The sequence below is a fragment of the Oncorhynchus nerka genome, unplaced genomic scaffold, assembly GCF_034236695.1.
Source record: "Oncorhynchus nerka isolate Pitt River unplaced genomic scaffold, Oner_Uvic_2.0 unplaced_scaffold_919, whole genome shotgun sequence".
Taxonomy (NCBI): domain Eukaryota; kingdom Metazoa; phylum Chordata; class Actinopteri; order Salmoniformes; family Salmonidae; genus Oncorhynchus; species Oncorhynchus nerka.
Genome location: NW_027040385.1, coordinates 245,679 through 260,449, shown reverse-complemented (window position 1 = coordinate 260,449; position 14,771 = coordinate 245,679). Strand labels below are relative to the sequence as shown.

At 46.2% G+C, this 14,771-nt stretch overlaps 1 protein-coding gene across 1 annotated transcript in view; it reads left to right on the top strand.

Annotated features, from left to right (window-relative positions):
- The first annotated feature begins 134 nt into the window (after window positions 1–134).
- The window catches only part of zdhhc3a (zinc finger DHHC-type palmitoyltransferase 3a), a 32,677-nt gene continuing 18,040 nt past the window's right edge, over window positions 135–14,771 (top strand). Inside the window, exons 1-3 of the mRNA XM_065016659.1 lie at window positions 135–253; window positions 1,490–1,571; window positions 3,916–4,046. Coding sequence (XP_064872731.1) covers window positions 182–253; window positions 1,490–1,571; window positions 3,916–4,046 — 285 coding nt within the window. The 5' untranslated portion in view covers window positions 135–181. The remainder of the gene's footprint in view (window positions 254–1,489; window positions 1,572–3,915; window positions 4,047–14,771) is intronic.

Sequence of the window (14,771 nt, the reverse complement as noted above, 5' to 3'; positions counted from 1 at the left end):
GTAATTAGTTCTCTCTCTCCATACTAGTGTGTGTAATTAGTTCTCTCCTCCCTACTAGTGTGTGTAATTAGTTCTCTCTCTCTCCCTACTAGTGTGTGTAATTAGTTCTCTCTCTCCATACTAGTGTGTGTAATTAGTTCTCTCTCTCCCTACTAGTGTGTGTAAGCGCTGCATTAGGAAGATGGACCACCACTGTCCCTGGGTTAACAACTGTGTGGGAGAGAACAACCAGAAGTTCTTTGTGCTCTTCACAGTACGTACCAGTCTATACTTTACATAGTGGAACGTTCCATACTGTAGACACCATTTACACCTTCAGCCAGCTGCAATAACACAGACCAGTAGCCAACACACACTACCTATTGGAAAGTTAGGAATTAAGATGTTTTTAAGTTGTCAAATGCACTGAAAATGACTTACAGTTTGTGTGACTAACGTTCCATATCCACCCATCTCATGGGGAAACTGTTCCATACCCACCCATCTCATGGGAAACTGTTCCATACCCGCCCATCTCATGGAGAAACTGTTCCATACCCACCCATCTCATGGGGAAACTGTTCAATACCCACCCATCTCATGGGGAAACTGTTCCATACCCACCCATCTCATGGGGAAACTGTTCCATACCCACCCATCTCATGGGAAACTGTTCCATACCCGCCCATCTCAAGGGAACTGTTTAATACCCACCCATCTCATGGGGAAACTGTTCCATACCCGCCCATCTCATGGGAAACTGTTCCATACCCACCCATCTCATGGGGAAACTGTTCCATACCCGCCCATCTCATGGGGAAACTGTTCCATACCCACCCATCTCATGGGGAAACTGTTCCATACCCACCCATCTCATGGGGAAACTGTTCCATACCCACCCATCTCATGGGGAAACTGTTCCATACCCACCCATCTCATGGGGAAACTGTTCCATACCCACCCATCTCATGGGGAAACTGTTCCATACCCACCCATCTCTTGGGGAAACTGTTCCATACCCACCCATCTCATGGGGAAACTGTTCCATACCCGCCCATCTCAAGGGAACTGTTTAATACCCACCCATCTCATGGGGAAACTGTTCCATACCCACCCATCTCATGGGAAACTGTTCCATACCCACCCATCTCATGGGGAAACTGTTCCATACCCACCCATCTCATGGGGAAACTGTTCCATACCCGCCCATCTCATGGGGAAACTGTTCCATACCCACCCATCTCATGGGGAAACTGTTCCATACCCGCCCATCTCATGGGGAAACTGTTCCATACCCGCCCATCTCATGGGGAAACTGTTCCATACCCGCCCATCTCATGGGGAAACTGTTCCATACCCACCCATCTCATGGGGAAACTGTTCCATACCCACCCATCTCATGGGAACTGTTTAATTCCCGCCCATCTCAAGGGAAACTGTTTAATTCCCGCCCATCTCAAGGGAAACTGTTCCGTAGTACCCGGTCTTACCATGAGTCTGTGTGTTCCAGATGTACATCGCACTCATCTCCCTCCACTCTCTGGTGATGGTGGTCTTCCACTTCCTGTACTGCTTCGAAGATGATTGGACAAGTAAGTGCTTTTGACCTTTTTTTTATATATATATTTTTTTACCTGGCTTCTCATTGGTTTGATGTAGATCTCATGACAACACAATGATCTTTCAATCAGCTCCTGTCAACCATAACAATGGTGTCTGGTTGTGTTCTTAACTTCTTAGTGATCCCTTCCCGCTCGTTAACGGGATTGATTTGACAACATCCTGTGAAATTGCAGCGCGCCAAATTCAAAAACAGAAATACTCATTATAAGAATTCATAAAACATATACAAGTGTTATACATCAAAATAAAGCTTAACTTCTTGTTAATCCAGCCGCCGTGTCAGATTTCAAAAAGGCTTTACGGCGAAAGCAGACCATGCGATTATATGAGGACAGCGCTCCGCAATCACATGAAAATCAGGTTTTCACCAGGCAGGTGTGCGACAAAAGTCAGAAATAGCGATTTAATTGATGCCTTTCCTTTGAAGATCTTCTTCTGTTGGCACTCCAAAAGGTCCCAGAAACATCACAAATGGTATTTTTGTTCAATAATGTCCTTCTTTATGTCACAAAAATGTGAATTTATTTGTCGCGTTTGATTAAGAAATACACCGGTTCCAACTCGCCCAACATGACTACAAAGTATCTAAGTTACCTGTAAACTTGGTCCAAACATTTCAAACAACGTTCCTAATCCAACCTCAGGTATCCTAAAACGTAAATAATCGATCCAATTTAAGACGGGATATACCGTGTTCAATACCGGATAAATACAACATGGAGCCCGTTCCAGTTTACGCGCACCAAAGAGAAGAGTCCACTTGGCTTGACACTCACAAAGAACAGCCCTACTTCCTCATTTCTCAAAAGAAAAACATCAACCAATTTCTAAAGACTGTTGACATCTAGTGGAAGCCATAGGAACTGCAGCCAGGTTCCTATTAAATTGAGCTTCCCATAGAAAACCAATTGAAAACACATTGAGCTCAATTTTGTTTTCTTCCTGGATGGATTGTCCTCAGGATTTCACATGCCAAATCAGTTCTGTTATACTCAGACATTATTTTAACAGTTTTAGAAACTTTAGAGTGTTCTATCCAAATCTACCAATTATATGCATATCCTAGCTTTTGGGCCTGAGTAGCAGGCAGTTTACTTTGGGCTCGCTTTTCATCCGGACGTAAATACCTGCACATGAGATAGTGCCCCCTATCCCTAAGAAGTTAAGTAAATCAGATGAGGCCATACCCACCCGTCTCATGGGGAAACTGTCCAATACCCACCTATCTCAGTAACTCCTAGTTAATCTTCCTCTAGTAAAGTCATAAAGAACAGTCCTTTTTAGTTTGACGTCTTGTACTTCCTGACACTCAGGTATTCCTTCTGGTCACTGGCACTGAGCCGCGCGCGTCCTCTCTGTTGGGCACTGAGCCGCGCGCGTCCTCTCTGTTGGGCACTGAGCCGCGCGCGTCCTCTCTGTTGGGCACTGAGCCGCGCGCGTCCTCTCTGTTGGGCACTGAGCCGCGCGCGTCCTCTCTGTTGGGCACTGAGCCGCGCGCGTCCTCTCTGTTGGGCACTGAGCCGCGCGCCCTCTCTGTTGGGCACTGAGCCGCGCGCGTCCTCTCTGTTGGGCACTGAGCCGCGCGCGTCCTCTCTGTTGGGCACTGAGCCGCGCGCGTCCTCTCTGTTGGGCACTGAGCCGCGCGCGTCCTCTCTGTTGGGCACTGAGCCGCGCGCGGCCGCTCTGTAAAGGTAGTTTATTCCCAGAAGCTCAGAGAATATGGAGTCTCCTTGTTTCCACATAGTGTATAACTCTGCAGTGCTACAGTATGTTGCTCAGTTAGTGTACGACTGTCTGTGTGTCTGATATAAACTCTGCATATTGTTCCATTTGAAAAGCCCCAAAAGTTTATTGGCACATTGACCCATGTCGCGTGCCGTAGTTTTGAATAACTCTGTAGATGGTGCTAAAACAATGACGTCATAACTGAATCCTGACGTTTTTATTCACCTTTGCCATCGTCCCAGTCATCTATCTGATAAGACTGATGTACAACATTTTTTAAATTTAATTTTACCTTTTATTTTACTAGGCAAGTCAGTTAAGAACAAATTCTTATTTTCAATGACGGCCTAGGAACAGTGGGTTAACTGCCTGTTCAGGGGCAGAACGACAGATTTGTACCTTGTCAGCTCGGGGATTCGAACTTGCAACCTTTCGGTTACTAGTCCAACGCTCTAACCACTAGGCTACCCTGCAACCCCAAGCATCCAGCTGCTTAGACCACATCAACCCGTTTAGAAATATTGCCTCCACTGTGGTGTGAGTGTAAACGTGTGTCTCTCCCCCCCCTTCCTGAACTCCAACTCCCAGAGTGCAGTTCCTTCTCACCTCCTGCGACCGTCATCCTCCTCATCCTCCTGTGCTTTGAGGCCCTCCTCTTCCTCATCTTCACCTCTGTGATGTTCGGGACTCAGGTCCATTCCATCTGTACAGACGAGACGGTACGTAAGACCAGCGTGTTCCCCTCTTCCTCCCCTTCACCTCCTCGTCTTCATCAAGACCTGGATTAAATACATCATGTTATGTCAAAATGCTTTAGGTGTGTTTTATATAGCTTGACTGATGTGCAGGGTGGCGTTTTGCACTTTTGGGACTATTCCATTTGGCGTTTCAGCTAGGCCTAATTCCATTTGTATGGACAAACTTCATCAAGCGCACCTGCCAAGTATTTGACCTAATGTATTTAAGCCAAGTCTGCTCCCCAACTGCTGTTGCTTTGGTGCTTATCTACTGTATGTATGACCTGTGAACCTTAACCTCTCTACAGCAGCTTACCCGTACAGAGGTGATTCCTAACTTCCACTTTGAGGGGAAATTTTCACTTAGTGTCCTGAAAGTTGGACTTAGGTGGAAGTTAGTGTCTGAGAGTGTAGAGAGAAGGCTCTGCTGTGTCCTGAAAGTTGGACTTAGGTGGAAGTTAGTGTCTGAGAGTGTAGAGAGAAGGCTCTGCTGTGTCCTGAAAGTTGGACTTAGGTGGAAGTTAGTGTCTGAGAGTGTAGAGAGAAGGCTCTGCTGTGTCCTGAAAGTTGGACTTAGGTGGAAGTTAGTGTCTGAGAGTGTAGAGAGGAGGCTCTGCTTTGTAGTCAGATCATCTCTGAGTGGGATTTATGAGTCCAGTCTTGTTTCTACAGTAAACAGACATTTTCTTATATAAAGGAAGTATTCAACTTGAAACAGCTCAAGGCTTGCTGATAGGAAGAAACGTGTATCTGTGTGAGAGGATCAGTTTCCTCTCTTGAACCGTCATAAACCATGTAGTTAGTAGACTGTAGACCTCTCTGTGTGTTCTATGGTAGACTGTAGAACTCTCTGTGTGTTCTATGGTAGACTGTAGACCTCTCTGTGTGTTCTATGGTAGACTGTAGACCTCTCTGTGTGTTCTATGGTAGACTGTAGACCTCTGTGTGTTCTATGGTAGACTGTAGACCTCTCTGTGTGTTCTATAGACTGTAGACCTGTGTTTCTATGGTAGACTGTAGACTCTCTCTATGGTAGACTGTAGACCTCTCTGTGTGTTCTATGGTAGACTGTAGACCTCTCTGTGTGTTCTATGGTAGACTGTAGACCTCTCTGTGTGTTCTATAACTGTAGACCTCTCTGTGTGTTCTATGGTAGACTGTAGACCTCTCTGTGTGTCTATGGTAGACTGTGTGTTCTAGAGACTGTAGACCTCTCTGTGTGTTCTATGGTAGACTGTAGACTCTCTGTGTGTTCTATGGTAGACTGTAGACCTCTCTGTGTGTTCTATGGTAGACTGTAGACCTCTCTGTGTGTTCTATGGTAGACTGTAGACCTCTGTGTGTTCTATGGTAGACTGTAGACCTCTCTGTGTTCTATGGTAGACTGTAGACCTCTCTGTGTGTTCTATGGTAGACTGTAGACCTCTCTGTGTGTTCTATGGTAGACTGTAGACCTCTGTGTGTTCTATGGTAGACTGTAGACCTCTCTGTGTGTTCTATGTAGACTGTAGACTGTGTGTTCTAGAGACTCTCTGTGTGTTCTATGGTAGACTGTAGACCTCTCTGTGTGTTCTATGGTAGACTGTAGACCTCTCTGTGTGTTCTATGGTAGACTGTAGACCTCTCTGTGTGTTCTATGGTAGACTGTAGACCTCTCTGTGTGTTCTATGGTAGACTGTAGACCTCTCTGTGTGTTCTATGGTAGACTGTAGACCTCTCTGACTGTAGACCTCTCTGTGTGTTCTATGGTAGACTGTAGACCTCTCTGTGTGTTCTATGGTAGACTGTAGACCTCTCTGTGTGTTCTATGGTAGACTGTAGAACTCTCTGTGTGTTCTATGGTAGACTGTAGACCTCTCTGTGTGTTCTATGGTAGACTGTAGACCTCTCTGTGTGTTCTATGGTAGACTGTAGACCTCTCTGTGTGTTCTATGGTAGACTGTAGACCTCTCTGTGTGTTCTATGGTAGACTGTAGACCTCTGTGTGTTCTATGGTAGACTGTAGACCTCTGTGTGTTCTATGGTAGACTGTAGACTCTCTGTGTGTTCTATGGTAGACTGTAGACCTCTGTGTGTTCTATGGTAGACTGTAGACCTCTCTGTGTGTTCTATGGTAGACTGTAGACCTCTGTGTGTTCTATAGTAGACTGTAGACCTCTCTGTGTGTTCTATAGTAGACTGTAGACCTCTCTGTGTGTTCTATGGTAGACTGTAGACCTCTCTGTGTGTTCTATAGTAGACTGTAGACCTCTGTGTGTTCTATGGTAGACTGTAGACCTCTGTGTGTTCTATGGTAGACTGTAGACCTCTCTGTGCATGTCTGTACAACGTTTAGTGCTTTAAAACTAACTAAACTAACTCTGCTTTCTTGCTCTAACGTATTTTTTGTCTGCAACGTCAGGCCTGATTGCGTAGTCGGGGGCCCGGGTGGGCGTAGTCGGGGGCCCGGGTGGGCGTAGTCGGGGGCCCCGGGTGGGCGTAGTCGGGGGCCCGGGTGGGCGTAGTCGGGGGCTTGGGTTGTATTCCTAGAAGTTAAATTTTCTATGGCTGTATTCTCTCTCATGGAGCCTCAAGTGGGGAAGGATGTTCATTAGACTTCAGTGTGTTGACATTTGGTCAATTACATTCCATTCAGGAAGTTTTCAGACCCTTTGCCTTTTTCCACATTTTGTTACGTTACAGCCGTATTCTAAAATGTATTTAAAAATAAACAGAAATATTACTTATTTACATTTAGTATTCAGACCTTTTGCTATGAGACTCTAAATGGAGCTCAGGTGCATCCTGTTTCCATTGATCATCCTTGAGATGTTTCTACAACTTGATTGGAGTCCACCTGTGGTAAATTCAATTGATTGGACATGATTTGGAAAGGCACAAACCTGTCTGTATAAGGTCTCACAGTTGACAGTGAATATCAGAGCCAAAAACCAAGCCGTGAGGTCTAAGGAATTGTCCAGAGAGCTCCGAGACAGAATTGTTTTGAGGGACAGATCTAGGAAAGGGTACCAAAACATTCCTGTAGCATTGAAGGTCCACAAGAACACAGTGGCCTCCTTCATTCTTAAATGGAAGAAGTTTGGAACCACCAAGACTCTTCCTAGAGCTGGCTGCCCGGCCAAACTGAGCAATTGGGGGAGAAGGGCCTTGGTCAGGGAGGTGACCAAGAACCCGATGGTCACTCTGACAGAGCTCAAGGGTTCCTCTGTGGAGATGGGAGAACCTTCCAGAAGGACAACCATCTCTGCAGCATTCCACCAATCAGGACTTTATGGTAGAGTGGGCAAACGGAAACCACTCCTCAGTAAAAGGCACAAGACAGCCCACTTGGAGTTTGCCAAAAGGCCCCTATAGGACTCTGATCATGAGAAACAAGATTTTCTGGTCTGATGAAACCAAGATTGAACTATTTTGACCTGAATGCCAAGTTGGTGAAGCATGGTGGTGGCACCATCATGCTGTGGGGATGTTTTACAGCAGCACGGAGTGGGAGACTAGTCAGGATCGAGGCAAAGATGAACTGAGCAAAGTACAGAGAGATCCTTGATGAAAACCTGCTCCAGAGCACTCAGGACCTCAGACTGGGGCGTAGGTTCACCTTCCAACAGGACAACGACCCCAAGACAACGCAGGAGTGACTTTGGGACAAGTCTCTGAATGTCCTTGAGTGGCCCAGCCAGAGCCCGGACTTGAATCCGATCTCATATCTCTGGAGAGACCTGAAAATAGCTGAACAGCAAAGCTCCCCCTCCAACCTGACAGAGCTTGAGAGGATCTGCAGAGAAGAATGGGAGAAACTCCCCAAATACAGGTGTTCCAAGCTTGTAGCGTCATACCCAAGAAGACTGGAGGCTGTAATCACTGTCAAAGGTGCTTCAACAAAGTACTGAGTAAAGGGTCTGAATACTTATGTAACGGTGATATTTGAGTTTTTATTTTTTATTTAATACATTTGCAAAAATGTCTAAACCTGTTTTTGCTTTGTCATTATGGGGTTATGTTTGTAGATTGAGGATTTTAATTCTATTAATTTTAGAATGAGGCTGTAAAGTAACAAAATTTGGAAAAAGTCAAGGGGTCTGAATACTTTCCGAATGCACTGTAGTGACCCATAGGACGCCTATGGTCATTTAGTCTGTACATTAGCCTGTGGTCATTTAGTCTGTACATTAGCCTGTGGTCATTTAGTCTGTACATTAGCCTGTGGTCATTTAGTCTGTACATTAGCCTGTGGTCATTTAGTCTGTACATTAGCCTGGTCATTTAGTCTGTCATTTAGCCATTAGCCTGGTCATTTAGTCTGTACATTAGCCTGTGGTCATTTAGTCTGTACATTAGCCTGTGGTCATTTAGTCAGTACATTAGCCTGTGGTCATTTAGTCAGTACATTAGCCTGTGGTCATTTAGTCTGTACATTAGCCTGTGGTCATTTAGTCTGTACATTAGCCTGTGGTCATTTAGTCTGTACATTAGCCTGTGGTCATTTAGTCTGTACATTAGCCTGTGGTCATTTAGTCTGTACATTAGCCTGTGGTCATTTAGTCTGTACATTAGCCTGTGGTCATTTAGTCAGTACATTAGCCTGTGGTCATTTAGTCAGTACATTAGCCTGTGGTCATTTAGTCACATTAGCCTGTGGTCATTTAGTCTGTCATTTAGTCTGTACATTAGCCTGTGGTCATTTAGTCAGTACATTAGCCTGTGGTCATTTAGTCTGTACATTAGCCTGTGGTCATTTAGTCTGTACATTAGCCTGTGGTCATTTAGTCTGTACATTAGCCTGTGGTCATTTAGTCTGTACATTAGCCTGTGGTCATTTAGTCTGTACATTAGCCTGTGGTCATTTAGTCTGTACATTAGCCTGTGGTCATTTAGTCTGTACATTAGCCTGTGGTCATTTAGTCAGTACATTAGCCTGTGGTCATTTAGTCTGTACATTAGCCTGTGGTCATTTAGTCTGTACATTAGCATTAGCCTGTGGTCATTTAGTCTGTACATTAGCCTGTGGTCATTTAGTCTGTACATTAGCCTGTCATTTAGGTCATTTAGTCATGTATTTAGTCCATTAGCCTGGTCATTTAGTCATTAGCCTGTGGTCATTTAGTCTGTACATTAGCCTGTGGTCATTTAGTCTGTACATTAGCCTGTGGTCATTTAGTCTGTACATTAGCCTGTGGTCATTTAGTCTGTACATTAGCCTGTGGTCATTTAGTCTGTACATTAGCCTGTGGTCATTTAGTCTGTACATTAGCCTATGGTCATTTAGTCTGTACATTAGCCTGTGGTCATTTAGTCTGTACATTAGCCTGTGGTCATTTAGTCTGTACATTAGCCTGTGGTCATTTAGTCATAACTTAAGCCACTTTGTAACTTTAGATTTGAAAGAGTGGTTTTAAATCAAAAGGAAAAAAGCAAAGGGGGGTCCTGTGATTAGTCAGTCAGAATGTCAATCAGGGAGCAAGAAGTTTGATTGGTTCACAGTACACTGAAGTTTGGTTGTGTCTCGTTTTTCCAGGGCATAGAACAGTTGAAAAAGGAGGAGAGAAGATGGGGTAAAAAAACTAAGTGGATGAACACGAAGGCGGTATTTGGACACCCCTTCTCCATATTCTGGTTTGTCCCGTTGACCCAACCTGGCAAGGCCCATGGGAAGGCTGAATCCTACCAGTATGTGGTCTGAGCTTAGCCACCCGGGGGGAAAACAGACTCTGAGACAGAGGTGTGTTAACACTAACCACCCCATCCCTCCACCTCACCCTGACTCTCCTCCCCAACACTCCTTGACAATGCTGAACGTGATTGTAATCCCTCATAACTCTGAACAACTTCATCACTTCTATATTGCCACAGTTTTTTTTTATGTTGCTTGGGAACAAAAGTCAAGTGGAGTTGCTGAGAAAAATATATCTATTATAAAACGTTTCAAATGTGCCTGTTTTTCACTCTTATGTATGTTGTTGATTTGTTCTGGTTTTCTGAATCACTTTTCCCTCTGTCCCCCCCCCTCTCTCTGTGTCTCTCCTCCCCGTCTCTCTCCAACCCCCCTCTCTCTGTGTCTCTCTCCTTCCCCTTCTCTCCTCCCCCTCTCTCTGTGTCTCTCCCTCCCCCTCTCCCCCTCCCCTTCTCTCTCCTCCCCTTCTGTCTCCCCCTCCTCCCCCTCTCTGTCTCCCCCTCTCTCTGTGTCTCCCCCCCCTCTCTCTGTCCTCCCCCTTCTCTCTCTCCCCCTCTCTCTGTGTCCCCCCTCTCTGTGTCTCTCTCCTCCCCGTCTCTCCAACCCCCTCTCTCTCTGTCTCCCTCCCCCTCTCTCCTCCCCCTCTCTCTGTGTCTCTCCCTCCCCTTCTCTCTCCTCCCCCTCCCCCTCTCTCTGTCTCTCCCTCCCTCTCTCTCTCCCTCCCCCTCTCTGTCTCCCCCTCCCCTTCTCTCTCCCTCCTCTCTGTCTCTCCTCCCCTTCTCTCTCCTCCCCCTCTCTCTGTGTCTCTCCCTCCCCCTCTCTCTGTGTCTCTCCCTCCCCCTCTCTCTGTGTCTCTTCCCCCCTCTCTCTCTGTGTCTCTTCTCTCTCTCTCTCCGAGTGCCAGTTTGTTGGTGCTATCATGTCCAAGTCAGGAGTTGGCATAATAGCACAAACCGATCTGGCACTCAGGCTACATTCCGTCCTCCTGTCGGCCAAAAACTGAACCCCTCCTGCCTTGTGATTCTTCTTCTCTGATACATAACTAACCCAGCACAGAGGAACACCACTAGGCCTGTACAGTTGACTGTTTGGAGAGGCTTTTAAAAGCCAGGTGGAAGTATAGTGTGTGGAGGATCAGTAGGTTAGCCCTCTTACTTTGTTAAACACTCATATTTTCTTGTGTTTTTTAAAGAAAGTTACTGTCCACATGCGGCTCATTTTTAAAGTTTATTCTTCTTTAGGAACAACAAAACATGGTGTTTCAGAATATTTGTGTAAAAGTTGGCGTTGACTCATTTGATCTTTCTCATTTCTATGTGCCAAGTTCTACATATAAAAGGGTTTTATTTATTCTGTAGTTTTCTCCAGAATTTACGTTTTTATGTTGTGAATTAAAACGTTTAATTTTGAGTTATTCAGGAGACGTGTAAACCAGAAGGTCGTGATTCACAAAACGAACTAAACAAGTTCAATTATATTTTGCGAAGTAAAATTTAAAAGGGGAGTATTACTAAATACTACAATATTAACCAACAAAACTGATTGTACAGTAGTAGTACTCCAATATCAGCGTCGAAATATATCAAGCTACACGTCATAAATCATGACAAATATGCACTTTTCCTGAGATTTTATCGATCAGCGGAGTTTCTAATAAAGGTTCCTTTTTCTCCTGTGATCTTTTTGTTTGCTTGAAGAAAAAAACTGAATTGGTCCCGTTTTCCCAGACAGACACAGATTAAAAATAATCAAGTCCTAGAATTAAAGAAAATCTCTTTCAATCTCTCTTGATAAGGCTTTTGAGTCGTGGACGAGGTGTAATCTGTGTCTGGGGAAACCGGTCCGTTATGTCATCTGTGTCTGGGGAAACGGGTCCGTTATGTCATCTGTGTCTGGGGAACGGGTCCGTTATGTCATCTGTGTCTGGGGAACCGGTCCGTTATGTCATCTGTGTCTGGGGAACCGGTCCGTTATGTCATCTGTGTCTGGGGAACGGTCCGTTATGTCATCTGTGTCTGGGGGAACCGGTCCGTTATGTCATCTGTGTCTGGGGGAACCGGTCCGTTATGTCATCTGTATCTGGGGGAACCGGTCCATTATGTAATTTGTTCTTCATCTGTGTCTGGGGGAACCGGTCCATTATGTAATTTGTTCTTCATCTGTGTCTGGGGGAACCGGTCCATTGTGTAATTTGTTCTTCATCTGTGTCTGGGGGAACCGGTCCATTATGTAATTTGTTCTTCATCTGTGTCTGGGGGAACCGGTCCATTATGTAATTTGTTCTTCATCTGTGTCTGGGGGAACCGGTCCATTATGTAATTTGTTCTTCATCTGTGTCTGGGGGAACCGGTCCGTTATGTCATCTGTGTCTGGGGGAACCGGTCCATTATGTAATTTGTTCTTCATCTGTGTCTGGGGATCCGTTATGTCATCTGTGTCTGGGGGAACCGGTCCGTTATGTCATCTGTGTCTGGGGAACCGGTCCGTTATGTCATCTGTGTCTGGGGAACCGGTCCGTTATGTCATCTGTGTCTGGGGAAACCGGTCCGTTATGTCATCTGTGTCTGGGGAACCGGTCCGTTATGTCATTTGTTCTTCATCTGTGTCTGGGGGAACCGGTCCGTTATGTCATTTGTTCTTCATCTGTGTCTGGGGGAACCGGTCCGTTATGTCATTTGTTCTTCATCTGTGTCTGGGGGAACCGGTCCGTTATGTCATCTGTGTCTGGGGGAACCGGTCCGTTATGTCATTTGTTCTTCATCTGTGTCTGGGGGAACCGGTCCGTTATGTCATCTGTGTCTGGGGGAACCGGTCCGTTATGTCATCTGTGTCTGGGGGAACCGGTCCGTTATGTCATCTGTGTCTGGGGGAACCGGTCCATTATGTAATTTGTTCTTCATCTGTATCTGGGGGAACCGGTCCGTTATGTCATCTGTGTCTGGGGAACCGGTCCATTATGTAATTTGTTCTTCATCTGTGTCTGGGGGAACTGGTCCGTTATGTCATTTGTTCTTCATCTGTGTCTGGGGGAACCGGTCCGTTATGTCATTTGTTCTTCATCTGTGTCTGGGGGAACCGGTCCGTTATGTCATTTGTTCTTCATCTGTGTCTGGGGGAACCGGTCCGTTATGTCATCTGTGTCTGGGGGAACCGGTCCGTTATGTCATCTGTGTCTGGGGGAACCGGTCCGTTATGTCATCTGTGTCTGGGGGAACCGGTCCGTTATGTCATCTGTATCTGGGGGAACCGGTCCATTATGTAATTTGTTCTTCATCTGTGTCTGGGGGAACCGGTCCATTATGTAATTTGTTCTTCATCTGTGTCTGGGGGAACCGGTCCATTATGTAATTTGTTCTTCATCTGTGTCTGGGGGAACCGGTCCATTATGTAATTTGTTCTTCATCTGTGTCTGGGGGAACCGGTCCATTATGTAATTTGTTCTTCATCTGTGTCTGGGGAACCGGTCCATTATGTAATTTGTTCTTCATCTGTGTCTGGGGAACCGGTCCATTATGTAATTTGTTCTTCATCTGTGTCTGGGGGAACCGGTCCATTATGTAATTTGTTCTTCATCTGTGTCTGGGGGAACCGGTCCATTATGTAATTTGTTCTTCATCTGTGTCTGGGGGAACCGGTCCATTATGTAATTTGTTCTTCATCTGTGTCTGGGGGAACCGGTCCATTATGTAATTTGTTCTTCATCTGTGTCTGGGGGAACCGGTCCATTATGTAATTTGTTCTTCATCTGTGTCTGGGGGAACCGGTCCGTTATGTCATCTGTGTCTGGGGGAACCGGTCCGTTATGTCATCTGTGTCTGGGGGAACCGGTCCGTTATGTCATCTGTGTCTGGGGGAACCGGTCCGTTATGTCATCTGTGTCTGGGGGAACCGGTCCGTTATGTCATCTGTGTCTGGGGGAACCGGTCCGTTATGTCATCTGTGTCTGGGGAACCGGTCCGTTATGTCATTTGTTCTTCATCTGTGTCTGGGGGAACCGGTCCGTTATGTCATTTGTTCTTCATCTGTGTCTGGGGGAACCGGTCCGTTATGTCATCTGTGTCTGGGGGAACCGGTCCGTTATGTCATTTGTTCTTCATCTGTGTCTGGGGGAACCGGTCCGTTATGTCATCTGTGTCTGGGGGAACCGGTCCGTTATGTCATCTGTGTCTGGGGAACCGGTCTTCATCTGTGTCTGGGGAACCGGTCCATTATTTAATTTGTTCTTCATCTGTATCTGGGGGAACCGGTCCGTTATGTCATCTGTGTCTGGGGGAACCGGTCCATGATGTCATTTGTTCTTCATCTGTGTCTGGGGGAACCGGTCCGTTATGTCATTTGTTCTTCATCTGTGTCTGGGGGAACCGGTCCGTTATGTCATCTGTGTCTGGGGAACCGGTCCGTTATGTCATCTGTGTCTGGGGGAACCGGTCCGTTATGTCATCTGTGTCTGGGGAACCGGTCCGTTATGTCATCTGTGTCTGGGGAACCGGTCCCGTTATGTCATCTGTGTCTGGGGAACCGGTCCGTTATGTCATCTGTGTCTGGGGAACCGGTCCGTTATGTCATCTGTGTCTGGGGGAACCGGTCCGTTATGTTCTTCATCTGTGTCTGGGGAACCGGTCCGTTATGTAATTTGTTCTTCATCTGTGTCTGGGGAACCGGTCCGTTATGTAATTTGTTCTTCATCTGTGTCTGGGAACCGGTCCATTATGTCATCTGTGTCTGGGGGAACCGGTCCGTTATGTCATCTGTGTCTGGGGGAACCGGTCCGTTATGTCATCTGTGTCTGGGGGAACCGGTCCGTTATGTCATTTGTTCTTCATCTGTGTCTGGGGGAACCGGTCCGTTATGTCATTTGTTCTTCATCTGTGTCTGGGGGAACCGGTCCGTTATGTCATTTGTTCTTCATCTGTGTCTGGGGGAACCGGTCCGTTATGTCATCTGTGTCTGGGGGAACCGGTCCGTTATGTCATTTGTTCTTCATCTGTGTCTGGGGGAACCGGTCCGTTATGTCATCTGTGTCTGGGGGAACCGGT